The sequence below is a fragment of the Xenopus tropicalis genome, chromosome 6 (genome assembly GCF_000004195.4).
Source record: "Xenopus tropicalis strain Nigerian chromosome 6, UCB_Xtro_10.0, whole genome shotgun sequence".
Lineage (NCBI taxonomy): Eukaryota > Metazoa > Chordata > Amphibia > Anura > Pipidae > Xenopus > Xenopus tropicalis.
Genome location: NC_030682.2, coordinates 16977724 through 16999655, shown reverse-complemented (window position 1 = coordinate 16999655; position 21932 = coordinate 16977724). Strand labels below are relative to the sequence as shown.

General features: G+C 42.1%; 1 protein-coding gene across 3 annotated transcripts in view; it reads right to left on the bottom strand.

The window, feature by feature from the left end:
• Window positions 1-5947: 5947 nt before the first annotated feature.
• rbm33 (RNA binding motif protein 33) overlaps window positions 5948-21932 on the bottom strand; it is a 62760-nt gene continuing 46775 nt past the window's right edge. The window contains exons 18-20 of one of the 3 annotated variants that reach the window (XM_012964803.3): window positions 15129-15180; window positions 13852-13940; window positions 5948-12457 (exon numbers count right to left, since the gene is read on the bottom strand). In XM_012964803.3, the coding sequence (XP_012820257.1) occupies window positions 13894-13940; window positions 15129-15180 (99 nt within the window). In that variant the 3' untranslated portion in view covers window positions 5948-12457; window positions 13852-13893. 3 annotated transcript variants of the gene reach the window in all.

Below are 21932 nucleotides of genomic sequence, written 5' to 3'. Positions count from 1 at the left end.
TCACTATTTATTGGGCTGGGGGGGCTGTTTGGGCCTCTGTGTACTGGGAATGCCAGGGCCTATTTTGACTCCCAGCCCAGACCTGCTTCCCTACAATATATTAAGGGTTTTTACACAATGGAAATAATTCTGGGATGGTTAAGGCACATTCACTAAACAAAATGCCAGTGTGCCAGAGCTCTGAGCCTTTGTCTGAGTTTTGTTCCTATAGTTCTTCCTATTTCCCCCCAATCCCATTCAGTCAGTGCTTAGCTGCTTGCCTGGGATGCTGGGAGTTGTAGTTCTGACAACTACAAAGAAGGGGGTGATGCAGGTAGGACATATCTGAAGAATATAGGTGCCCAAGCCTTCCTGCATTGCCAGGGGCCCCAGTAGAACTGATGTAGGATTGTGCAGCCTTCAGGGAACATCCTACACATGGTACTGCCCCAATGGACCAGCCAAAGAACTGCCCCATACAAGGGGGAAGGAGGGCCCCTCTCATTAGAGCTAAATGTAAGAAGTTACCAGGCTGGTCCATAAACCATACATGGTCCAGTGATGGTCCTCAGCCAACCAATGGTAGGGGGGCAGCCAAATTCCACCAATTTAGATCACAATAAAAGTGTGGCCCCTGCAGAATCCAGGTTAGTGTTATGGCACCCCAAACTAGGGGGGAGTTTGCCAGGGAAATGGGGGGGCTGGCAGGATGGAAAGCCAAGTTACACAACTGCAGGAGGGAGTTATAAAATACAAGTTGATTGGGGTCAGTGGCCTAGGGAGACTCTGTATTATAAAATCATTCCAAATGGCCCTATACAGGACAAGCTGCGAATCATTTGCATTGTACGAGCGCCCTCTAGTGGCCGCTGTGTGTAAATGCTTGCTCAGAAGCAGGGATGTGAACTTTCCGAATGCGATTCTATAATGGGAGCTCTATTGGCCGATTGGCCACGACTTGGTGTGTCCCCAAGGGACATGAGAGGGGTACAAATACACACAAAAGTGGGGATATCATTATTATTATCACTGCTGCATTAATTATAAGGCTCAGTACAATCAGGGCAGCTATAATGTGTGGGTAACAGGGGGTGCAGGGGTATATTTCTAACTGAAGTACTGTGCAGCACTTTGGGCTGGTTCTGTCATCTAGGGGAGGTATTAAAATGGTGCATTATGGGAAGTCTCTGTTTTCCAGTAATAGATGCACACTGGCTGTCATAGTACTCATTAACCATTTCTACCCATTCAACATCTATCCCTGCTTTTGGTCTTGTATGTTTGGCACCCTTGGGAAAACCTAAAGGTTCAGCATCTCTATAGCAGTAATGATCCAGGCCTTGGAAGTTGTCACAGGAGCTCCCCATCTTGGATTCTGTTAGGAGTGTCAGTGGCACTGCACATGCTCAGTGTTGCTCTGGCCAGCTGGGGCGAAGCAAAGCTTATGGGTCGTAGCAAGTTATTAAAAAAAATGAGGTTTATCTGTTACATAAACTGATGATACAGGGCCACAGTCTGAAATGATAAAAAAATAAAATAAATAAAAAATACTATATTCTCTATGGCCGATGCATAGGGGACCCCCAGAGGCCGACTGTGAGTACTGCAGGAGTTCTGTTTGTATGTATATCTTTATTGATTGATTTATTTTTTTTCTCTTTGGCCCAATATATTTTTTATCAGTAGCCATAATGCCCTGAAATCCCTGAGCATCGTGGCTGATAAAGAAATACAGCAATGCTAGCTGGACCAGCAAATATAAAAATAAATATAATATATTACATTTAATCCCTTTACAATTCATGGGAACTTTAGATTCTACAGTTAGAAAAACATATTTTAACCAGTTTAAAATAAATAGATAAATACATACAATCATCAGTTTTTTGTTCATTACAGCTACTAGTCTTATTCTACCCCCCTGCCTACAGGGTGAAAACTAAGGCGTTGGCACCATCTAGTGGCCCAGTTGTGTACTGCAACGAGTATAAAAACCTATTAATTCTCAGGCTCACACAGGGTTGTTCCTGATTGGCAAGAAATGGTCTGGCATCTCTTACTGAAAAGTGCTAATTAGAGGGGTTTCTTAATTAGTTCTACAGCTCTACATTACATTTTAATATCAGCAATCTTTTATAAGGGGCCTTCCTTGGAACCAGCTACTGTATCTGCCATCACAGCCTATTCAATGAGTTCATGTCTTTACTTTTCTCTCACTGTAAAAACAAAAATCTTTCTTCTTGCCCTCTCGTAGGGTCGGTTAGTGAGCTCACACCAAGCCCATATATATGTGTATGCTGAACAGCAAGCAAGTGGTTTAAATGAGAGATGGAAATAGGAATAGGAGAGGGCCTGCATCGAAAGATAAGTTCTAACAAGTAACTATAATAATAAATGTTTAGCCTCACAGAGCAATAGTTTCTGGCTGCCGGGGTCAGTGACCCCCCATTTGAAAGCTGCAAAGAGTCAGAAGAGAAAGGCAAATAATTAAAAAAACTATAAAAAATAAATAATAAAAAAAACAACTGCAAAGTTGCTTAGAATTGGCCATTCTGAATCTCCCTGAAACTATAGTCATGTGACCAAATGAAAAGGGGTTTCATGCGTATGTATCTTCCAATCAGCTATGGCGGGAGGAGATCATTGTCTAAACGAAAACTAAACCATTAAAAAAAAAAAAGAATTTGAGTAGAAATGCTGTATTCCAGGCTAAAGGTTCAGCCCTATAACAGTAATGATCCAGACTTTCAGTTGTGTACAGGAGCTCCCCATCTTGGAGTCTGTTAGAAGTGTCAGTGGCACCGCACATGCTCAGTGCTGCTCTGGGAAACTGATCGAAGTGGTCGTCTCAAATCATCAAGCAGACAATGAGGTTGGCTTGTTTTAAAAGTTGATGCTACAGGGGTGGTTATTATATTCTGATGCTGGGTTATGTGAATCTGAATTAATCACTTGCCAGCCCAATATTGTGACATATATATTCTGTATATACAGTATAGTGTGAGTGGGCCCCTAAGCTCAGGTTATACTGTGACATTTATATTGTATATATACAGTATATAGTGAGTGGGTCCCTAAGCTCAGGTTATACTGTGACATTTATATTGTATATATACAGTATATAGTGAGTGGGCCCCTAAGCTCAGGTTATACTGTGACATTTATATTGTATATATACAGTATATTGTGCGTCGGACCCTAAGCTCAGGTTATACTGTGACATTTATATTGTATATATACAGTATATTGTGCGTCGGACCCTAAGCTCAGGTTATACTGTGACATTTATATTGTATATATACAGTATATTGTGCGTCGGTCCCTAAGCTCAGGTTATACTGTGACATTTATATTGTATATATACAGTATATTGTGAGTGGGTCCCTAAGCTCAGGTTATACTGTGACATTTATATTGTATATATACAGTATATAGTGAGTGGGCCCCTAAGCTCAGGTTATACTGTGACATTTATAGTGTATATATACAGTATATTGTGCGTCGGTCCCTAAGCTCAGGTTATACTGTGACATTTATATTGTATATATACAGTATATAGTGAGTGGGCCCCTAAGCTCAGGTTATACTGTGACATTTATAGTGTATATATACAGTATATAGTGAGTGGGCCCCTAAGCTCAGGTTATACTGTGACATTTATAGTGTATATATACAGTATATAGTGAGTGGGCCCCTAAGCTCAGGTTATACTGTGACATTTATAGTGTATATATACAGTATATAGTGAGTGGGCCCCTAAGCTCAGGTTATACTGTGACATTTATATTGTATATATACAGTATATTGTGCGTCGGTCCCTAAGCTCAGGTTATACTGTGACATTTATAGTGTATATATACAGTATATAGTGAGTGGGTCCCTAAGCTCAGGTTATACTGTGACATTTATAGTGTATATATACAGTATATAGTGAGTGGGCCCCTAAGCTCAGGTTATACTGTGACATTTATATTGTATATATACAGTATATTGTGCGTCGGTCCCTAAGCTCAGGTTATACTGTGACATTTATAGTGTATATATACAGTATATAGTGAGTGGGCCCCTAAGCTCAGGTTATACTGTGACATTTATATTGTATATATACAGTATATAGTGAGTGGGTCCCTAAGCTCAGGTTATACTGTGACATTTATATTGTATATATACAGTATATAGTGAGTGGGCCCCTAAGCTCAGGTTATACTGTGACATTTATATTGTATATATACAGTATATAGTGAGTGGGTACCTAAGCTCAGGTAAGTGACAGCAGCACAAAGTATGTGCAGGGAATCAGCAGAAAAGAAGATGGGGGTGCCTTGGGCTGGTACAGAAGCCCAAAACATATTGTACAACATTTCTAGCCTACTTATGTAGTTAGGCTTTAGTTCAGCTACTAAACTCAACTTTGTGTGCAGAGAGAATAACTTCATAAAGTTTAAAGTAAATTCACTACTGGATTCTTTATATTCTCTACTGGCAGCTCAGATACCATAGTCACCTTCAGGCCAGATTCAAACCAATAAACGGTAAGTTGTGCCCAATACATTTTAAACCCTTAGGCGGGGGGGAGGGGAATGAGACTGTGACCACAAAATCCAGAGACAGGATTAGTCCCCCTGCACCCATTATCAATATACAGTCTATAAGACATTCCGTGTATGATTGTGATGCTGAAGGGAACTGAACGTTGCTCTGTGGCACCACCTGCTGGAAAATCAGGAAAAGGACAACTATGTGCAGAGGGGAAATCAAGTTGCAAACGTATTTATTTCCTTGTTAGATTGAAATTAGGTGATTGGACGAGATAATGATTTTCTCTGAATTTATTCCCAGTCAAAAAAATATTACTCCTCCATTTGCATAACAGAAGTCATCAGATTACAGGGGAACTTCACTCAAGTTTTTTTTTTTACCTGTGATAAACCCTTCCGCTACCAAAGCACAGACCTCGGCAACCTGGGCCCATTCACACTGGTATCCGGTCGGGACCTGGTTGCTCATCCCCAAGATCCATGCTGTGAATGGAAGTCATGTGACCAGAGGCGGCAGTCACACAGCTGGGCATGGCTAGTGATGCGCTTGGGGGGGGGGGGCTGCTGCTGCTGCTAAAAAAAAAAAAAATCAACAAGGAGGCTTTTCATCTCATTTAAGATATTAAAGCAGTGGTTCGCCTTCAGATTAACTTTTTGTATGTTATAGAATGGCCCATTCTTAGCAACTTTTCAATTGGTCTTCATTCTTTATAGTTTTTAAATGATTTGCCTTTCTCTTTCCAGCTTTCAAACAGGGGTCACTGACCCCGGCAGCCAAAACACTACTACTGCTCTGTGAGGCTACAGTTGTATTATTGTTGTTACTTTTTATTACTTATCTTTCTATTTTGACCTTCCTCTAATTTATAATCCCGTCTCTCTTTCAAACCACAGCCCTGGTTGCTAGGTTAGATTGGGCCCTAGCAACCAGATCGCTACTGAAATTCCAAACAATATTTCCACAAAGGTCATACTTCCAACTTTGCTGAGCAAAGGTTCTTAGGCCACGCCTACTGTTTGGCCTGTTTAACAATACTGACTTAACACTGGCAAATCTCCACCTGGGCAGTAACTTATAGCAACCAATCAATGATTAGTGGTTTTCAGCTAGCGGCAGGTTGAACACTGAAAGCATCTGATTGGTTGCCATGAGTTACTGCCCAGGTGCAAATTTGCCAAGTGTCTATAAATGACCCCCAGTGTATCCAGTATTATGGCTTTACCAATACAGTCCTTATGTTCCTGGACTCCAGCTCCCAGCATGCATTAACCCCTGCTAATGTGTTAATCTGTGATTTGTAGGTAACAGAGTAAAATGTGGGTCTAGATCCACTGTAAGCCCCTCCCACAGCTACAGCCCCCTGTAAGAAATAAGGCACTCCTGTAATATGATTTGACTAAAGTAGAAGTGATAAAAAAAGACACAGTGATTAAAGTAAAAAAAAGAGTAACTTTATTTCTGTATAAAAATATAAATACAAAACTTCCATACAATCGGAAGAGCACATGAAAATATGCACATTATTAGGCATTTATTATTATATGTACATTAATAAATGAAATAAGACATTCGGGAGGAATGAAGAAGCACTTTATTATAAAGCATAATGAATTCTCGATACAGAATTGGTCATGTGATCACATTGCTCCAAACCCGAGCGAGTTTATTGGTTTACAGGTCGGTTTCACTGAAACTAACAGATTTTGGGAAGGATCACACCGAGAGGCGGCACCGTGTGGCCCAGTAATGGGGAATAGAAAACCCGTTGCAGACTGATAATAACAACAAGAGAAAGAGCGTAAGGGCATTTACAGCGGCGGCTGATTTCCCAGGAATGACAGCGGAATCCGGCCTGGTACCTATAGGAAAATAGTGCATTAATGGAGAGAACAAGTGGCGTTAGTGCTGAATCTGTAAAAAAGAAGAGGAATGAAGAGATTAGTGCAGCCCGGCAGCGGAACGCGTTTTGCTGCCTCTTTCCTACCTGCAAATAAAATCACGTTAAGGGCAGGAGCTCCTAAAGGGAAACAGGTTAGGCTTGTGGGGAGAGAAGCTGGAAAGAAAGAGGTTAAACAGCATTGGATCTGACCTCCTAGAAAGAGAAAGCCATTAAGAAAAAGGCTATGGCAGCCATGGTTCCCCACTGCTGCTCCCCTTCATTAAGAAGCACCCTATCACTAATGGGAACCCGGTGCTGCTCTAGGCTCTCCCTACGGATCCCCGTGCCGCTGCCCAGGCACTCACATATGTCCCACTAGCCATTCACGCTTAGTGGTTAGACTGGATGAGTGGTGGGACTGGACCAGGCCGTACATGGGGCAGTCAGTACACTAGCCATTACTAGTAGCCCTGTGTCTAGTGACAGAAATGTGCCATAAAGTGCCGTTAGGAAGCGCACAGCTGGGCAGAGTGACAGCTATACCACCATCCTCCCCGGCAATGTGACAATATAACAATAAGATCCCAACATGGAATCCAGTAAGAACCTTCCCACGGAGCAAGGCCAATGCCATAAAAACACAAATCCATAGGATTTAATGGTAAATCAGTGTGACTATATTTAAACTGTGAATGAGCGCCCCCTATAGGCACCCCAAAGATCAGTGCATAGAATCTGCAATGTGCAAAACTAGGAATCTAATGGAAATAAATAAGTGCTGGAGCCCTGAAGGATCCTGGCTGCCCATAATGGTACCCAAAAGAGCACTCTTATGTCTCACAGGCAGAGACCCCCTACACATAGTATGTACCTACCAAGTGCTGCTGGCCCCGCCCCTGCCTATGCTCATACCCCTATGTCCATGCCCTGAAACGCCATGCTCTGGGCCTGGTAGCACAGCACATAGCTCCTCACTTTGCTGAAAATTAAAAATACACATTAACTCAATACTTGTAAGGTTGCTCAAATGGCAATTTATCTTAAAGCATAGTAGCACAGGGAAGTGACCCCCGGCGCCTTTGGTACAATCCTACACCCCTCTTGCACAGGAAAATGGCACTTGCCCTGCCCCCCTTGTGTGCAACTCTGCCCACATGCAGGGAATGCCCAGGGGAGGGCTGGGGCAAATAATGAGGGAGGGTCAGACATATTTAGGGATTATTGGGGGGGGGGTTACCAATAACAAGTAAAGCAGCACTCAGGGGCATATTAATTACTTTCCCAGCATCACTGTTGGGATAATCAATGCTAGAAATCCCGCGTCACTTCCTTATCTCTGGTATCGATTGCTTTTTTTTTTTCTCCCTCTCATTTTTTTTAAAAGAAATTCCTCAACTGGAATTTTTTTTTTCCCAAAAATAAAAAAACTAAAACCTGGCAAGATTTTTTATTTTTGGGGATAAAAATCCATTTATGAAACTTGGGGAAATAAAATCAGTCGATGCCAGATAAGAAACTCACCCTGTTTTTTTGTTATCGAATACCCAGGGCCGATGCTCAGTAAGTAATAAATATGCCCCTCGGGGGGGGTTACAACACATTAGGTTCACTCACTGCTGAAGTTGCCCTTGATTCACACAGTGGTCCCCTAAAAACACTGGTTATTTACAACATGTTCAATCAGTAAGAAGCAACTTCTATTTTATCTAAATACAACATTCTATAAAACAATAGGAATTGCTCTGGGATGCTACACAGCTGCCCAAACGCTACAGACACACATTGCTACCCAACGCTACCAGTACAACCCGGAGAGGCTCCACCTGCAAACAAAATCAAGAAGAATTTGTTGTTTGTAGTCAAGGAAAAAATACAAATTTTAGATAAAAGTAAAAAAAAACAACACAAAATAAGACACAGGGTTACATTTACACCATACAAAGTTAGGAAGCAAGTTATTTACACATTTAAATTGACATAAAATCTTATAAACATGGAATATTGTTTTACAGAGGCCCCTTGGGGCCAACACTTGTACCGATCGGCAGCACCTCACTTGCCCAAATGTTAGGGGAACCTATTCTTTTAATAAAGACAGGGGATGGGGGGTGAAGAGCAGCTTCATGTTTCTAGAAGGGAACATAAGGATATTAAACAGACACTGGGCAGTGGGTGCAGTGGCAACACTAACACTGAATTATATTAAGGGATAAACAGAAAGTTCCCAAACGGCTCAGGGGAATGGCAGGTAAGGCCCATCCTGTGCATAGGAGAAAGAGCTAGGAGTTTCTAAACTCTCTGCACCCTCAGGGAGTAGTTCCTGGGTGCTATGAAGCGTATGGCAGTGGGACAGGCTGGGCACGCTGTACTCCCATTACTAACTGGGAGAAGGATCTAATACAGGGCTATGACTGTGCAGACAAATAGCCACTTATTGGAACGTGGAATGAATATATAGGGGGCATATTACTTACTATATAAATAATGTCATTAAGGGAACTTGAATTGCCCTAAGACAAGTGGCACATCTAAAAGGAAACCCACTAGAACCATTAAACAGCTGTAGGCAAAGCTGAAAACAGTTGTTTTATTTTAGTGGCACAAAAAGATGATGGTTGGAATGTCAGAATGGAATAAAAAGGCTGCAGATTGGGGTTTGCCCCTCCATTCCCCCCTTTTCCTCCTATGCCTGCAGACTATAAACAGATTAACACGTGTCATTGGTTTCCAGCAGCCAAGTGCCGGCGGAGGAATGGTTTCTGCGTCTGTGCCATGCCTCATTTAAAACCAATGTGCCATGTTTTTTTATCCACATAGGGTCTGCTATGTATGGAGGATAGATAGAGGGGCAAAGGATTTAAGGGTGTGTGTGTATGTAGGCAAAAAGAGAGGGCACAAGTGTGGAATTACACAGCGCACCCAGAGATATAAGTTTCTCCCAAGGACCGGTTTAAAGGGGACACAAATATGAAGGATGCTGGACTGCAAGACTCTAAGATAAACGGGGAACCCAGCTTTAGTTTTTGTTTTTCCAACTACTGAAAATAAAGAATTTGTAACCAACTTACACCAACGAACCAAATACTCTCAAAATACATTTGATCAAAAAAAACCTTTTCTCCATGAAACTCCTAGTGAAAAAAATCATTTTCCCATGAAGGTTTAGGTGACAATGCAGCATGCGTTTTCCCAAGAGAAACAGAGAGAGAGATGGAAACACTGAAATGATCTGGAAATGAGCAATTCAAATGACAATTTCTATGGTTTGATGCGAAAACATAACATTGACCAAAAAGAAATAAAAGAGAAGTAAAATAAACCTGGGGGGGGGGGTAATAGTATCAAGATCATAGTATCCTGACAAAATAATACACCGCTCAGGATAAAATCATTCACTTACTAATTATCTTTATAAAATTGAAAGATTACAGAAAAAAAAACCACAAACATAAAAGGAATTTTGCTTTCAGGGGGCAAAGGTAAAGTCCGACAGGTGACGACTGCTTAGTGGCAGAATATCTTAATTTAAAAGTCTTTTTTTGTTTTTACCCCGACCTCCCCCCATCCTCCAGTATTTACAATAAACGCACCAATGTGCACGGTGAGTATTAAACCCAAATGCGCGGCAATGAGAGAATACAGATAATGGTTACGCCAGATCTTCCAAGGACAAAGCCAACTAGGATCTAGATCTGAGAGGAGCTTCCATTCACACAACTTGTTCTAGAGCAGTAGAATAAAGTAGAAATAAAGGGAGTGTATGAGGAACACAGGGCTTGGGGTGCTGTCTAACTGAAATCAGTGCTATAAGTAATATGGCGTTAGTTTTATACACAGCACGGAATATATATCTACGCCGGCATGGTGTGCAGAAAAGTGAAGGAAGGGGCCTAGAATGACCTATGGGTGGCGCTTAATCTTAATGGCAGTGTGGAACTCTGGTACCCCTAGACCCTAAAGCCTGTACAGATTGCTCAGTCTGCAAAAAGATGCTAAATATACATTGTGCTACAGTTCCCAAGCTTTATACAGTGGGCATTTCTAGTCTAGTCTACTGTGAGAGGGACTTTTTAAAGCTAACATAATGCAATTGTCTTATATTTAGGGATTTATTAGATTCTGTTGCTGGAAGCATGGTGGGCTTTCCCAGGTCCCACTATAAGACTTCCTGAGGCCGCCAGTTCCAGAAGCATTCCTACAGCAGTTGCGGGAATTAGCCCCGCCCCATCACCTGACCATGGCAGGAAGTTAATCTAGAAGGCCCATTACAATAACAAGAGCTGCAAGGACACAGATATAAGTCCACTTATTGAAGCTCAAGCAGACATGGTTCCAGGCTGCTAATCTATGAGTATTCTGCACTGGCATATTTATAAGGAGATACCAATGTATAAAGCCAACATAGGGTGATACTTTATTTGGAGCATCTGTGCTAATATATATTTATGCTGCATTTTGTATTTGCATTAAAGTAATATGGCTGGCTCGGTGGTAACGGCCAAGAACATTATTTATGCTGCACAACCTATAGCAGGGACCTGTGGCACGGCTGGTGTGAGGTACAACTCCCAGCATGACTATAGGGGACATCATTTGTTTATGAGCGTGACTTGGCTTAAGTACAGCTTCCTTTGCACCGGATATAGACAAATGGGATTTATAACTGTTGGTGGGGCTGTCCTGATTGGGGAAAAACGTTGAACGTATGAATGTAGGGCGCTATAACTGTGGCTACAACATATCCTTTATGAAACCAGGCTTTACGATTATGATTTCTTTTTTTTAAACTTTGTAAACTAATTTGGCCACCAATTGGTCCATATATAGTCTGTGTGGGGCCAATGTCTACCTAGAGACGGGGTGCAGCCAATGTACGAGAACCTTAAAACTGTAAGGTCAATGCAAGGATGTATATAAAGCTGCTGTTGTCTTTTCAATATTATGGAACTGGGCAGTGAAGAATAAGGAGATACTCACCCTTGGTAATTATGGCTGCACTAGCATAACACAAAAAGTTCAGAAATCATATTTTTTTTCCTTTCCTTTGTAAAGCAGGGACCCACTGTAACAATTAAGGAAAATATATATCCTTGGAATGGCCGGCTACTAAAGCTGATCTCCAAGCAAAGCAGGAATGGGCTGGCTTATTTAATAGTAAGTGACTCCATATATATAAATAATTGGGTGTAAATAGTGGGAAGCACAGTAGAGCTCAGTGCCTGCTGATACACAGAAACCTAAATAGTATATTTTAGATGCAATATACAGGGTGAGCCTGCAATCTAATAAGAGCCTGAAATCCAATAAGGCATTTTTGGATTGAGGTTCTGGGTGATTGTTATAAATGTTCCTTTCAGTGACTAGGGACTTGTAAGAAAACACTAGAAATTACCCTATAAATATACTTATGACTGTGGAATTCTGAATGGCTTTATGGGGTATAAACAGGGGCAATATAACACACATGTGACTGTAGGAGAACACAAACACACACAAGGCAGGAATAAAAAAAAAAAAGAAAAAAGTACTTTGTCCTTTTTAACCAAATGCTAGGGGGATCCACTCGAGCAAAAAGAGCCCCCCCCAAGTCAGTGGGCTTTAACACATTCCACTTAGAAGATAAGAGAAACCATTATCAAGTATTCTTTGCTACACAGGAACTTTTGTTCTGCTTTTAGGAGGTGTGAAACTTCAGTCTCTGCTCACAGAGTCAGACATGCATGGCAAACATTCAAGAACAAATATACTGGAAGAAGAAAAACTGCCCAGATCCGAGTCGACGAGGCTCTCACAGTTTAGGGGGTGTGAAACTGTCCCTCTGTGGGCCCCCCTTCACTAACTGCAACCCCGCCACCCCCAAAAATTCTGTTTAGGACACATGTCCACTGTCTTTTTGTTCTTCCGTTGTGTCATTCCAAAGCAGAACTCCATCGCTCGAGCAAGTCTCTGGGATCCATCTTTGATTCTGGCGCTGGGCTGCTGTGGCGTAGATTGGGCGCAACAATGGGGATTCACTCGGCAACCAGTGACACATTGATGTGAGACAAATCTATCATATGCCTGAAAGGATTTATAAGAGAACATTTACATGTAATCGCAAGAATGAACGTCTGCTGGGGACTTGTCACCCACACATAAAAAGCTGTATCATAAAAGTCCTTTGCAAATTCTTTTTTTAATTAAAACATCCATACATGTAATTAATGTATTTAAAAACCTGAGCTGTCAATTATATATTGCCTGCCCTGTCTATATGCCTGAGGCGGGGCAGTGATTACTTTCACTTTCCATTTAGCACTTCCTAGATGTCACAGCACACCTAACATTTCCCCCTTCCCTCCTCACTGCCTATAACTGTAAAGCCTGTACACAGGCATGGGCATCAGGTCCCCCAGTCTGAAGCATACACAAGATTTTGGGGTGATACAAGACCTGCCTTAATAACAGTGCCCATAAAATGGCGCCTGTCTGCTTGCTGTGAGTGTGAATTCCATGGAAACAATAATAAATAATTTATATGGTTTATTTAAAGTTTATTCTGATTAACTAACATGATAGATAAGGATCTGGAATTATTTCTTAGGATGACAGGTCCCCCTTTAAAGGCTGGACATGGTAGAGAATTATGGTGCCATCTACTGTACAACATGACTACCAATCAAAAGCTGGCACAGAAGAAAAGGTTAAAACATGGGGGTACCAATTTGCTAAGCACTCCTGAGTCAAATCACTAAGCTTGTGCAGTTACTGCCTAGCTCCAGCCAGGGGTACCATGTTATATGCAACTAAGTATTGCCTGCACCCACTGGGAAGGTGCATGCATCTACCCAAAGGGTGCAGGGATTACCTGAGTATCCTGTATGCTGTCTGTAAGCTGCGGAGAAGTTGTTACAATCTGTAACCTCAATGTTTAAGTCCCTCCTCCCCACCAATATATGGAGCGCTGCAGCTGCATTTATATACTCAGCCACAAGAAGGAGAACCAGCTCTAGAAAGGGTTCTAAAGGTCCCCATACACAGGCCGACTCTAGCTGCCGATATCAGTCCCTTAGACCGACTCGGCAGCTAATCGGCCCGTATATGGGCACTACCGACGGGCCTGCCCGACCGATATCTGGCCTGAAATCGTCCAGATCTCGATCAGACGGGTTTAAAAATCTAGTCGTATCGGGGGCCGCATCGGCTAGTTGATGCGGTCCCCGGAGCAACTTTGCCTATACCCGTCATTATAATTCGATCATTTGGCCCCAGGGCCAAACGATCAAATTAGCCTGAATTCTCCCGATATCACCCATGCCAAGCGAGCAGATCTTAAGGTGTAGGGGGACCTTAAATGGCTGATTTTTTCTCATCCAGATGGAAGTAATACAAATAGGTTCTAACTTAGCATCAATATTATGTACAGTATATTTAACCGATTAACCAAAAAGCAGACTAAGCGGTTTTCCCCTTACCTGTGGAACCTCTGTTGGAAAGTCAGCGCGTGTTTGGGTTCTTTAAAAGTCGCTATAGCTTTTCGCTGATGAGGAAGCATTTGGAAACTCTGCAAAGAGAAGAAAGCGCCCATTAATTGTTAAGTAAACATCCCCCTCTGTCTTAATGCACGAGATGAGCACAAATACATGATTTCTGTGACAGTCTTGTGACGGCCAGCTACGGGCGATATTGGCTTGCCATTTCCAGCCAGGCCATGTTCCCAGGGGAACAAGTGAAGAGCAAAAAGGAAGAAAAACAATTAGCAATAAATGATGGGGCCATGTAAAAGTCACAAATGTCTAACAGAGTAAGGGTAAATAGGAACATAAAAAGGTCAGCGTTTGACATGGAACAGCAGCCTAATTAATAAACATCTGTAATATTTAGCAATTAGATTTACAGCAGCCTCTTCTGAAGAGAAACAAGCGGAGTATAAGGATTCAGTTTCAAAAAGACGCATTCATACAGCCTGCTGACTGGCTACCTGGCAAGCACCCTCATAGGCCCAGAATCAAAGCCCAAATCCCCCCGACAGGCTACATCATCTGTAATTGGGCAGGGCAATCTAAATGCACATTATCTGGAGGAACAGTTGATCATCAATTGTCCCTTTAAAGACTGGGCACCAGGTAGGTTAACTGAGAATTCATCAGAGAGATCCCCAACCTTTTTTACTCGCGAATCACCAACATGGCAGCACTGGAGGGCTATGGGCAGAGTAAGTCCTGCCACTCCTAAAGTGTCCCGAACCCTAGGCTTGCTACCATCACTCCTCTGTGCCCTACTCTGCCTTTTAAACATAGCAATTCTCAGGATTTTTATGCTGAAACTTTCATTGGAATAATGTTGTGGATACAAAACAGACTAATTTATCTCCATCCATCTATAACTATCTCTATTTCTATGACACAAAAACCCATTAGGAGTGCTTGGCTACTGAGGGACCTACAGGTGGAAGGTTCCCCTGCCATAAGCAGGGCTCTCTACCCCCTGTATCCGTCAGTGGTTCTATGTTATTTTTAAATGTGTGTAATATATTGGGACTTTATACATAATATGTACATAAAAAGAAAAAAAAATACACAAATGAAGCAATAAACTGCTGCAGCCCCCAGAAAGCCCCCCTATCATCCCATTGGGTCTAGGAGCTAGAAGCTCTAAGAGCCAAAAGGAAAGAAAATACATTATAATGATACATACTCAGAAAAAAAAAATATACAAAAGCTCTAAAATAATAAAACAAGAAAATAAATACCATTGTATGGAGGTCTCTCTACTGCACCGCAATCCAGCACGTTATTTGCCAACTAAAATGTTATAAAAACAAATCAGTGTTCATTTAGGATATTGCATTGATAACAACTAAAGATCAGTTATATTGACTGTGCATGTCATGTTCCATTCAAAGAAAAAAATAATCTCATAAATGAGGGTATTTTAGAGCTTGTGTATAAGATTCCTGGTGGTACCTTATAATATATGTGCAAGGAAGCCAAGTGTGATCTTATGACCATATTATACAATGGGGGGTCTAGAGGGACCTATCAGCAGAGGACTACAGCAATGTGTTAATGAAGTCCTTTCCCCCCCAAAGGTATTGTGTAACCGTTCAGAGGTTGGTCAGCCAGGACACGGGCAGGGCCCGATACATAGGACAATAAAATGCCAAAAAAAATAAAATTCCTCCACCCAATTAGCACTGACACATAGGTCACATGGTAGGCCCAGTAATTGCTGACCCATAATGTCCCTTGCCAAGTCTCTTACCCCTACATTTACTCCATGCAGGTGATTAGGTGCCGGGCCACGTTCATTTGGCATCATACTGCGCTTGTAACCTTGCATGCCCAGGCTGCACCGTACACAGAGGAAAGTAACACTGTGCCAAACTAAGATGGCAGCCGTGCACACCATGATACAGAATGTTAATTCCTTGGGTATATTAGCTTGTAAAATATCAAGAATGTTCTCAGTTGCCATAGTGAGATTAATATGTTGACACCATAGTGTATCAGTAACTTTCCTTCCCCTTTAACATGAATCTATGGTACTCTCCATGTTAGACTCTACAACTGTAACATTAAGGGTGAAGACAAACAGAGCTATTTAGTAGCAGCTACTTGTCACGGCTACTAAACACCAGAAAATCCCCTGCCATATACAATACTGAGAATTGCCTCTGCTAAAACCCACATAGAGACAATTATCAGTAAATGATCAGCATTGTCTGTTTTAGTAGCTGCTACTAGTAGCTTTGTGTGTCCTCACCCTAAAGGTGGCCATACATGTACCAATTTCAATCTTTCCTGCAACCATAGGTCATAGGAAAGAAAGTTACCTCCCTCCACTGACGTTCAGGGCCAATATGGAGGTAGAAATAATAGGGATTCGACCTCCACCTGACGATTCAGCCCTAAACGCAGATCAAAATCTTTTGACCCCGTCCAATCGGCGAGACAAACCAATATCCAAAGCTTTTGCAATCGTCGTCTTCTCGATCCGCCATACACGCACCGAATATCATACGAAACTAGGTTTCATACTATACTATCGAGGCATGTATGGCCAGCTTTAGGCTAATGCCCCACGGGGCTGATTCTTGGCCTGCAGATAAACACAGGCCAAGAACAAGCCCCTTCCCTGTGCCTGCACCCATAGCCATTGCGTCGGTGTTAGCCTAAGAAAATGCAGTGTATAGCGTTATTACTCCATAAGATACAGGTCACAAGGGTGACATTTTTAGTTGCCCATATAGTGAGCAGGTGGTCGGGCAGGACAACTAGTTATTGAAATGTTGCAGCCAGCAGTCCTTTGATGGCTGAATGCAGGGCAGGGGCAAACTCCACTAACCACCAATGAGTTCATAACCCTAAGGTAGATTTCACTGCCCCCAATGAACGGATTGACTTATTGGCACATTTATTATTCATTTCAACTATTTATATGAGCTGCTTATTTTAGAGTAATGTCACCTGTTTATATTGTGTGCTATTAACTAAATGATGAGTGTCTCCTACATGAACTTTCAGCAGGGCCCCAGGTATGAAATTTGTTATCCGGAAACCCGTTATCCAGAAAGCTCCAAATTACGGAAAGCCTTTCTCCCATAGACTCCATTTTAATTAAATAATTCAGATTTTTTAAATTGATTTCCTTTTTCTCTGTAATAAAACAGTACCTGTATTTGATCCCAACTATGATATCATTAATCCTTATTGGATGTAAAACAATCCTATTGGGTTTAATTAATATTTTATTGATTTTTTAGTAGACTTCAGGTATGCAGATCCAAATTACAGAAAGAGCCCTTATCCGGAATACCCTTGGTCCCAAGCATTCTGGATAACTGGTCCAATACCTGTACAGTGACATCAAGAGTTTATATTGCACACACCAGAGGTGTAGCCCAAATGTTGGTACTGTGCTTATGCGTTCAATGGGGTACCCCATATAAATCTCTTTTATGGGGCCCCAAAGTTTCTGATGGTAGCCCTGACGGGATCACGTGTAAATTAAACCAACAAATGATGCTTTCAAATATGTAAACTTTATTATTCCAGAATTAACAAGTTGTAGTACTGAAACATATATAAACAAATACTGATCAGGTCTAGGTGGTCATTTGCCACACAATAAACGTATAGGGGTGCCTTGATCCAGCAGTAATTCGTCAATCATAGCATATAAGCTAAGGGGAAACTGAGCCACAACCATTGAAACAGGTGCAGGTTTGTACTGTGGCGATAACCTTGCCCACATTAAAGGTGGTCCCTCCTAAGTCCACTCACTCAATTCTTACTCAGTGTTCAAATGGAAGAAGAAATAATATGTAAAAAAAAAAACAAAACAAAAAAAACAAGTGCCAGCCTCCTGCTCAGGAGACATCACTTCAGGTTACAGTTGCACAGGTCATTTCCTGACCCCTTGCTCAGCTGTTTGGGGGTTCCAAAGGCACAAGTCTCTAATACCTTCTGTGTGGCCAGGGATTTTTACTAATGGGAAGAACAGGCCATTTAGGGTTTAACCCAAATATAGCAAACAATAAACATAGTACAGTTTTTTTGTTTTGTTTTTAAACAAACCATTTAAAGAAACAAAAAAAAAAATAACACCTGAATATCCACATTTAATTCTTTTACCTCCTCCCTTTTATTAACATTTTATCACTGACTATTCTAGGCAATTAATAATCAATAAAGGGGAAGGCAACGTGACAGTACCCACAGAACTGCCGTGGAGGCCGCCATCAATGAGACAGCCTGCCCTGTACTTGGCTGGGCACATACATGTCACTTGAATGCAAATAGCTGGCTGCATTTTGCCAAGAACATTTGCTAGTAGCCAAGAACATACCTGGTATCTCAATCGGATTCTGTTGGCTATGGCTCCATTAGAAGGTTTAAGAACCTCATGTGGGTGACTAGCAGCCAATCGCAGCTTCTGTGCAGCGCACAATTAAACATGTAACAATTAGACAGCTAATACAATGATCATATAGACCCAAATATTTAGTAAAGAAGTTGCTTTTGGTGAAAACTGAAGTCAAACCAACAAATTGCTTGTATTTGTAGGTTGAAAAAAATCAATGTTCATCCTCCAAATAATCAAACTATGGCTAGCTGGTGTCTCTTGTGGCTAGCAGACCTGATATGGCCAATGCAACAGCGCGTACAGATTCTTTCCAACAGAGGGCACAGCAGTCTTTAGTGAGCTTCCTTCCTCAATTGGTTACAAATTGATCCTTACAACAATATTCGCCTCGTAGGCCTTTGTAACTACTAGACCTCCATATGTCTCAAACTCCAGCTGCCTGTCAGTCACAGGGGGGAAAGGGTTTATCTATTAGATCATCAGCCATGAAATATTTAAAATGAACCTGTCACGAATAAGATGATTAGTGGATTTAACAGGGATTAATACGCTATAAATGATAATGACTGCAGTTGAAGAAAGATTTCTAAAGCACAGCTTCCCTTCAAGCACTCACAGCGGGGCCAAATTCTGACCAAATCCTCCCATATTCCATATATTGTGGTTAGACTGCCGACTACTTATCGGGGGCTTCAATTAGCATTGAATACTATGAAAAGTGCAGTGCTGGAAAGGAACTTTATCGGAGAAACAATACAACTAGGTCTTTTCCTTTATAGAATATAGAATAGAATAGTAACAGCCTTGTGTCAAGTTCATTTTAAAGGGGTTGTTCACCTTTAGTACGATGTAGAGTGTGCTATTCTGAGCAATTTGCAATTGGTCTCCATTTTTATATTTGTGGTTATGGGTAGCAGCTCTCCAGTTTGGAATTGCAGCCGCTATCTGGTTACTAGGGTCCAAATAACCCTAGAAACCAGGCACTGATTTGAATAAGACACTGGAATATAAACAGGTGATGGCCTGATTAGAAAGTTAAGTCATAAAAAGTAACAACAATAAAACTGTAGCCTCACAGAGCAATAGCTTTTTGGCTGCCGGGGTCAGTGACCCCCATTTGAAAGCTGGAAAGAGGCAAAAGATGGTAACAATTCAAAAACATTAAAACATTATAAAAAGACTAAGTAAATAGTTGCTTAGAATTCACCCTTCTATAACATACTAAAACTTAACTTAAAGGTGAACAACCCCCTTAAGGCTTCCCATTAGGTTAACAAGAAAACTAGCCACAACACTATATAAAGGGTAATGATCCCAACAACAGTCTTTATCATTTCTGTTTCGTAATTGAAGTCATATCCGTTTGCATGCAGTAGATCCTTTATTGTTTTTGCTTTTATGGCTTTATTACTGTGCTGTGTTAACCTGATGCAGACAATTCACTCAGGGCGTTGGCACACAGGGAACATTTGGGCTATATGCTTCAGTTTTCAGGAGCCCAAATGCATGGGGTCTTTCCATGAGAAGCAGCTGAATAAGCTAATGCAGCGGTGAATGTATCCAGGGCATGAATTGCCTGACAATCACTTGATTGAATTTAATGAAGAGAATTTTAGTGTTCCATATTTGGAACCCCAGAAACATGCAGAACAAAATGCTTAAAATCATCCCGTGTTCCATTGGCCTTACTCTGCTGATTATAATAAAGAAATTATTTCTAGCAACAACAGACAAAGTCCAGTTAAGCATTTCTGAAGCATAATGGTGAATGTTTCCCAACAAGCGTGCCCTAGGGTGCAGCCATTGCCCTAAATCATACGAGGAGAATTTGGGCAGTTTTTAATAGCCCATATACACGCCCATGAAATTAATCTCCACTAACCCTAAATAAATGGCCTAAAGGCACAGGTACTAGCACTTTCTGTGCCATTCCCAGCTGGATAGGCACACTGGCCCACGTCTGCATGGGGCTCCAAGGCTTTCATTCAGTTCAGATGGGAGGGCCACACTGGCCCTACATTATAGTGCTACTAAAAACACAGCTGACAGCTGAAATTTTCCTTTTGACCACCAACCTTTACTGACATGGGGTTCCAGGCAGGACTGTTCTACAGGTAGAAGCCTTCTTCTCTAGCTTTAGGTCTTGTGCATTGGGTCCAGTCTCAATAAAGCTGCAGACTGCAGGGTTCCTAGAAGCGCTGGGTAAGTAAATGACTAATAGGGAGGAACATTTTATACCTCCCTTGTTAAACTAATGAGCCCCATTGAACAATCTCAAACTGACTCCAGCAGGAGCTGCTCAGTGGCCGAACAGAGTGAATTGACTGAAGCACAGTAATAAAATGTTAAAAGACATAAATAACAAAGCCTATTCGTAAAACAGATCTCTTTAGCTGACTCCACATGAGTCCGATTCTTGGTCTCCACACAAATGCAGGCACACATGGAGAAAATTGGCAAAGAAACACAAGATTTTGCATTTCTACGCCAATATCCACCATGTGTGCCTGCACCCAGGCCGACACATTGGTTCCAAGTGCAGGCAACGGAGGCGACTGATCTCATTGGAGGGGCAGATACTCAGCCTGCAGAATAATCAGCCCCCCTGTGGAACTAGCCTTGTACATCCAAATTCAATTTTTTCAGAATGATTTCCTACTTCTCTCTAATAATAGAACAGTAGCTGGTACTTGATAGTAACTAAGCTGCATAAATCCATATTGGTGGCAAAACAACCCTATTGGGTTTACTTAAAGGAGAAGGAAAGGCTAATAAAGAGTTATTCTCAAAATGCAGGCATACCTTCAGTTGTCTCAATAGTGCCCTTAAGTCTCCCCATATTTCTCCTGTTCAGAAGATCAGAAGCAAAATAGGAAAAAAAAACGCTGAGCAGGGTAGAAAGATTCCCATAATGCATCGCTCTTTTCCAGGACTTGGAGACTTACTATTAAAGGCGGCGCATGCGCACAAGCAGGCGCGCTCCCCCTAGCGTCTGGTTATGAGACGCTATTTGCCATTAGAAGCAGCAGCTGGGGCCATTACAGGACGCAGCCGGCAGGTGCAGGGGCGGAGAGGCAAGCGAGGAGCGGGGACAAGAGGACACAGGTGCAGGGAGGGGGAGAGGTGAGCAGGGGTGAGAAACGTGTCGGCTGGCGGTGCTGGGACGGAGAAGCGAGCAGGGACCAGAGGACACAGGTGCAGGGAGGGGGAGAGGTGAGCAGGGGTGAGAAACGTGTCGGCTGACAGTTGCTGGGGCGGAGAGGCGAGCGGGACAAGAGGACACAGGTGCAGGGAGGGGAGCGGTGAGGACTGACAGGTGCTGGGGCAGAGAGGCGAGCGAGGAGAGGAGCAGGGATGAGAGGACGCAGGGAGGTGAGGGGTGAGGAACGGTGACAGCTGACAGGTGCTGGGGGGGGAAAGGCAAGCGGGGAAGCTAGTGCAGCGCCATGTTTAAAACATGGCGGCGCAGACAAGGAGAAATAGTGTGTACATCGGGAGGACCGTACTGGGCAAAGGAGCATTTTTAGAAGAAATGATTTCAGCGTTCAGGTAGGGGCAGGGGCCCTCTATTACATACTAAAAAATGAGTAAAACCCTTTCCTTCTCCTTTAATGTTTAAACAATTGTTTAGTAGAAAGTATGAAGATCCATATTATGGAAAGATCCCTTATCCAAAAACCCCGGTTCT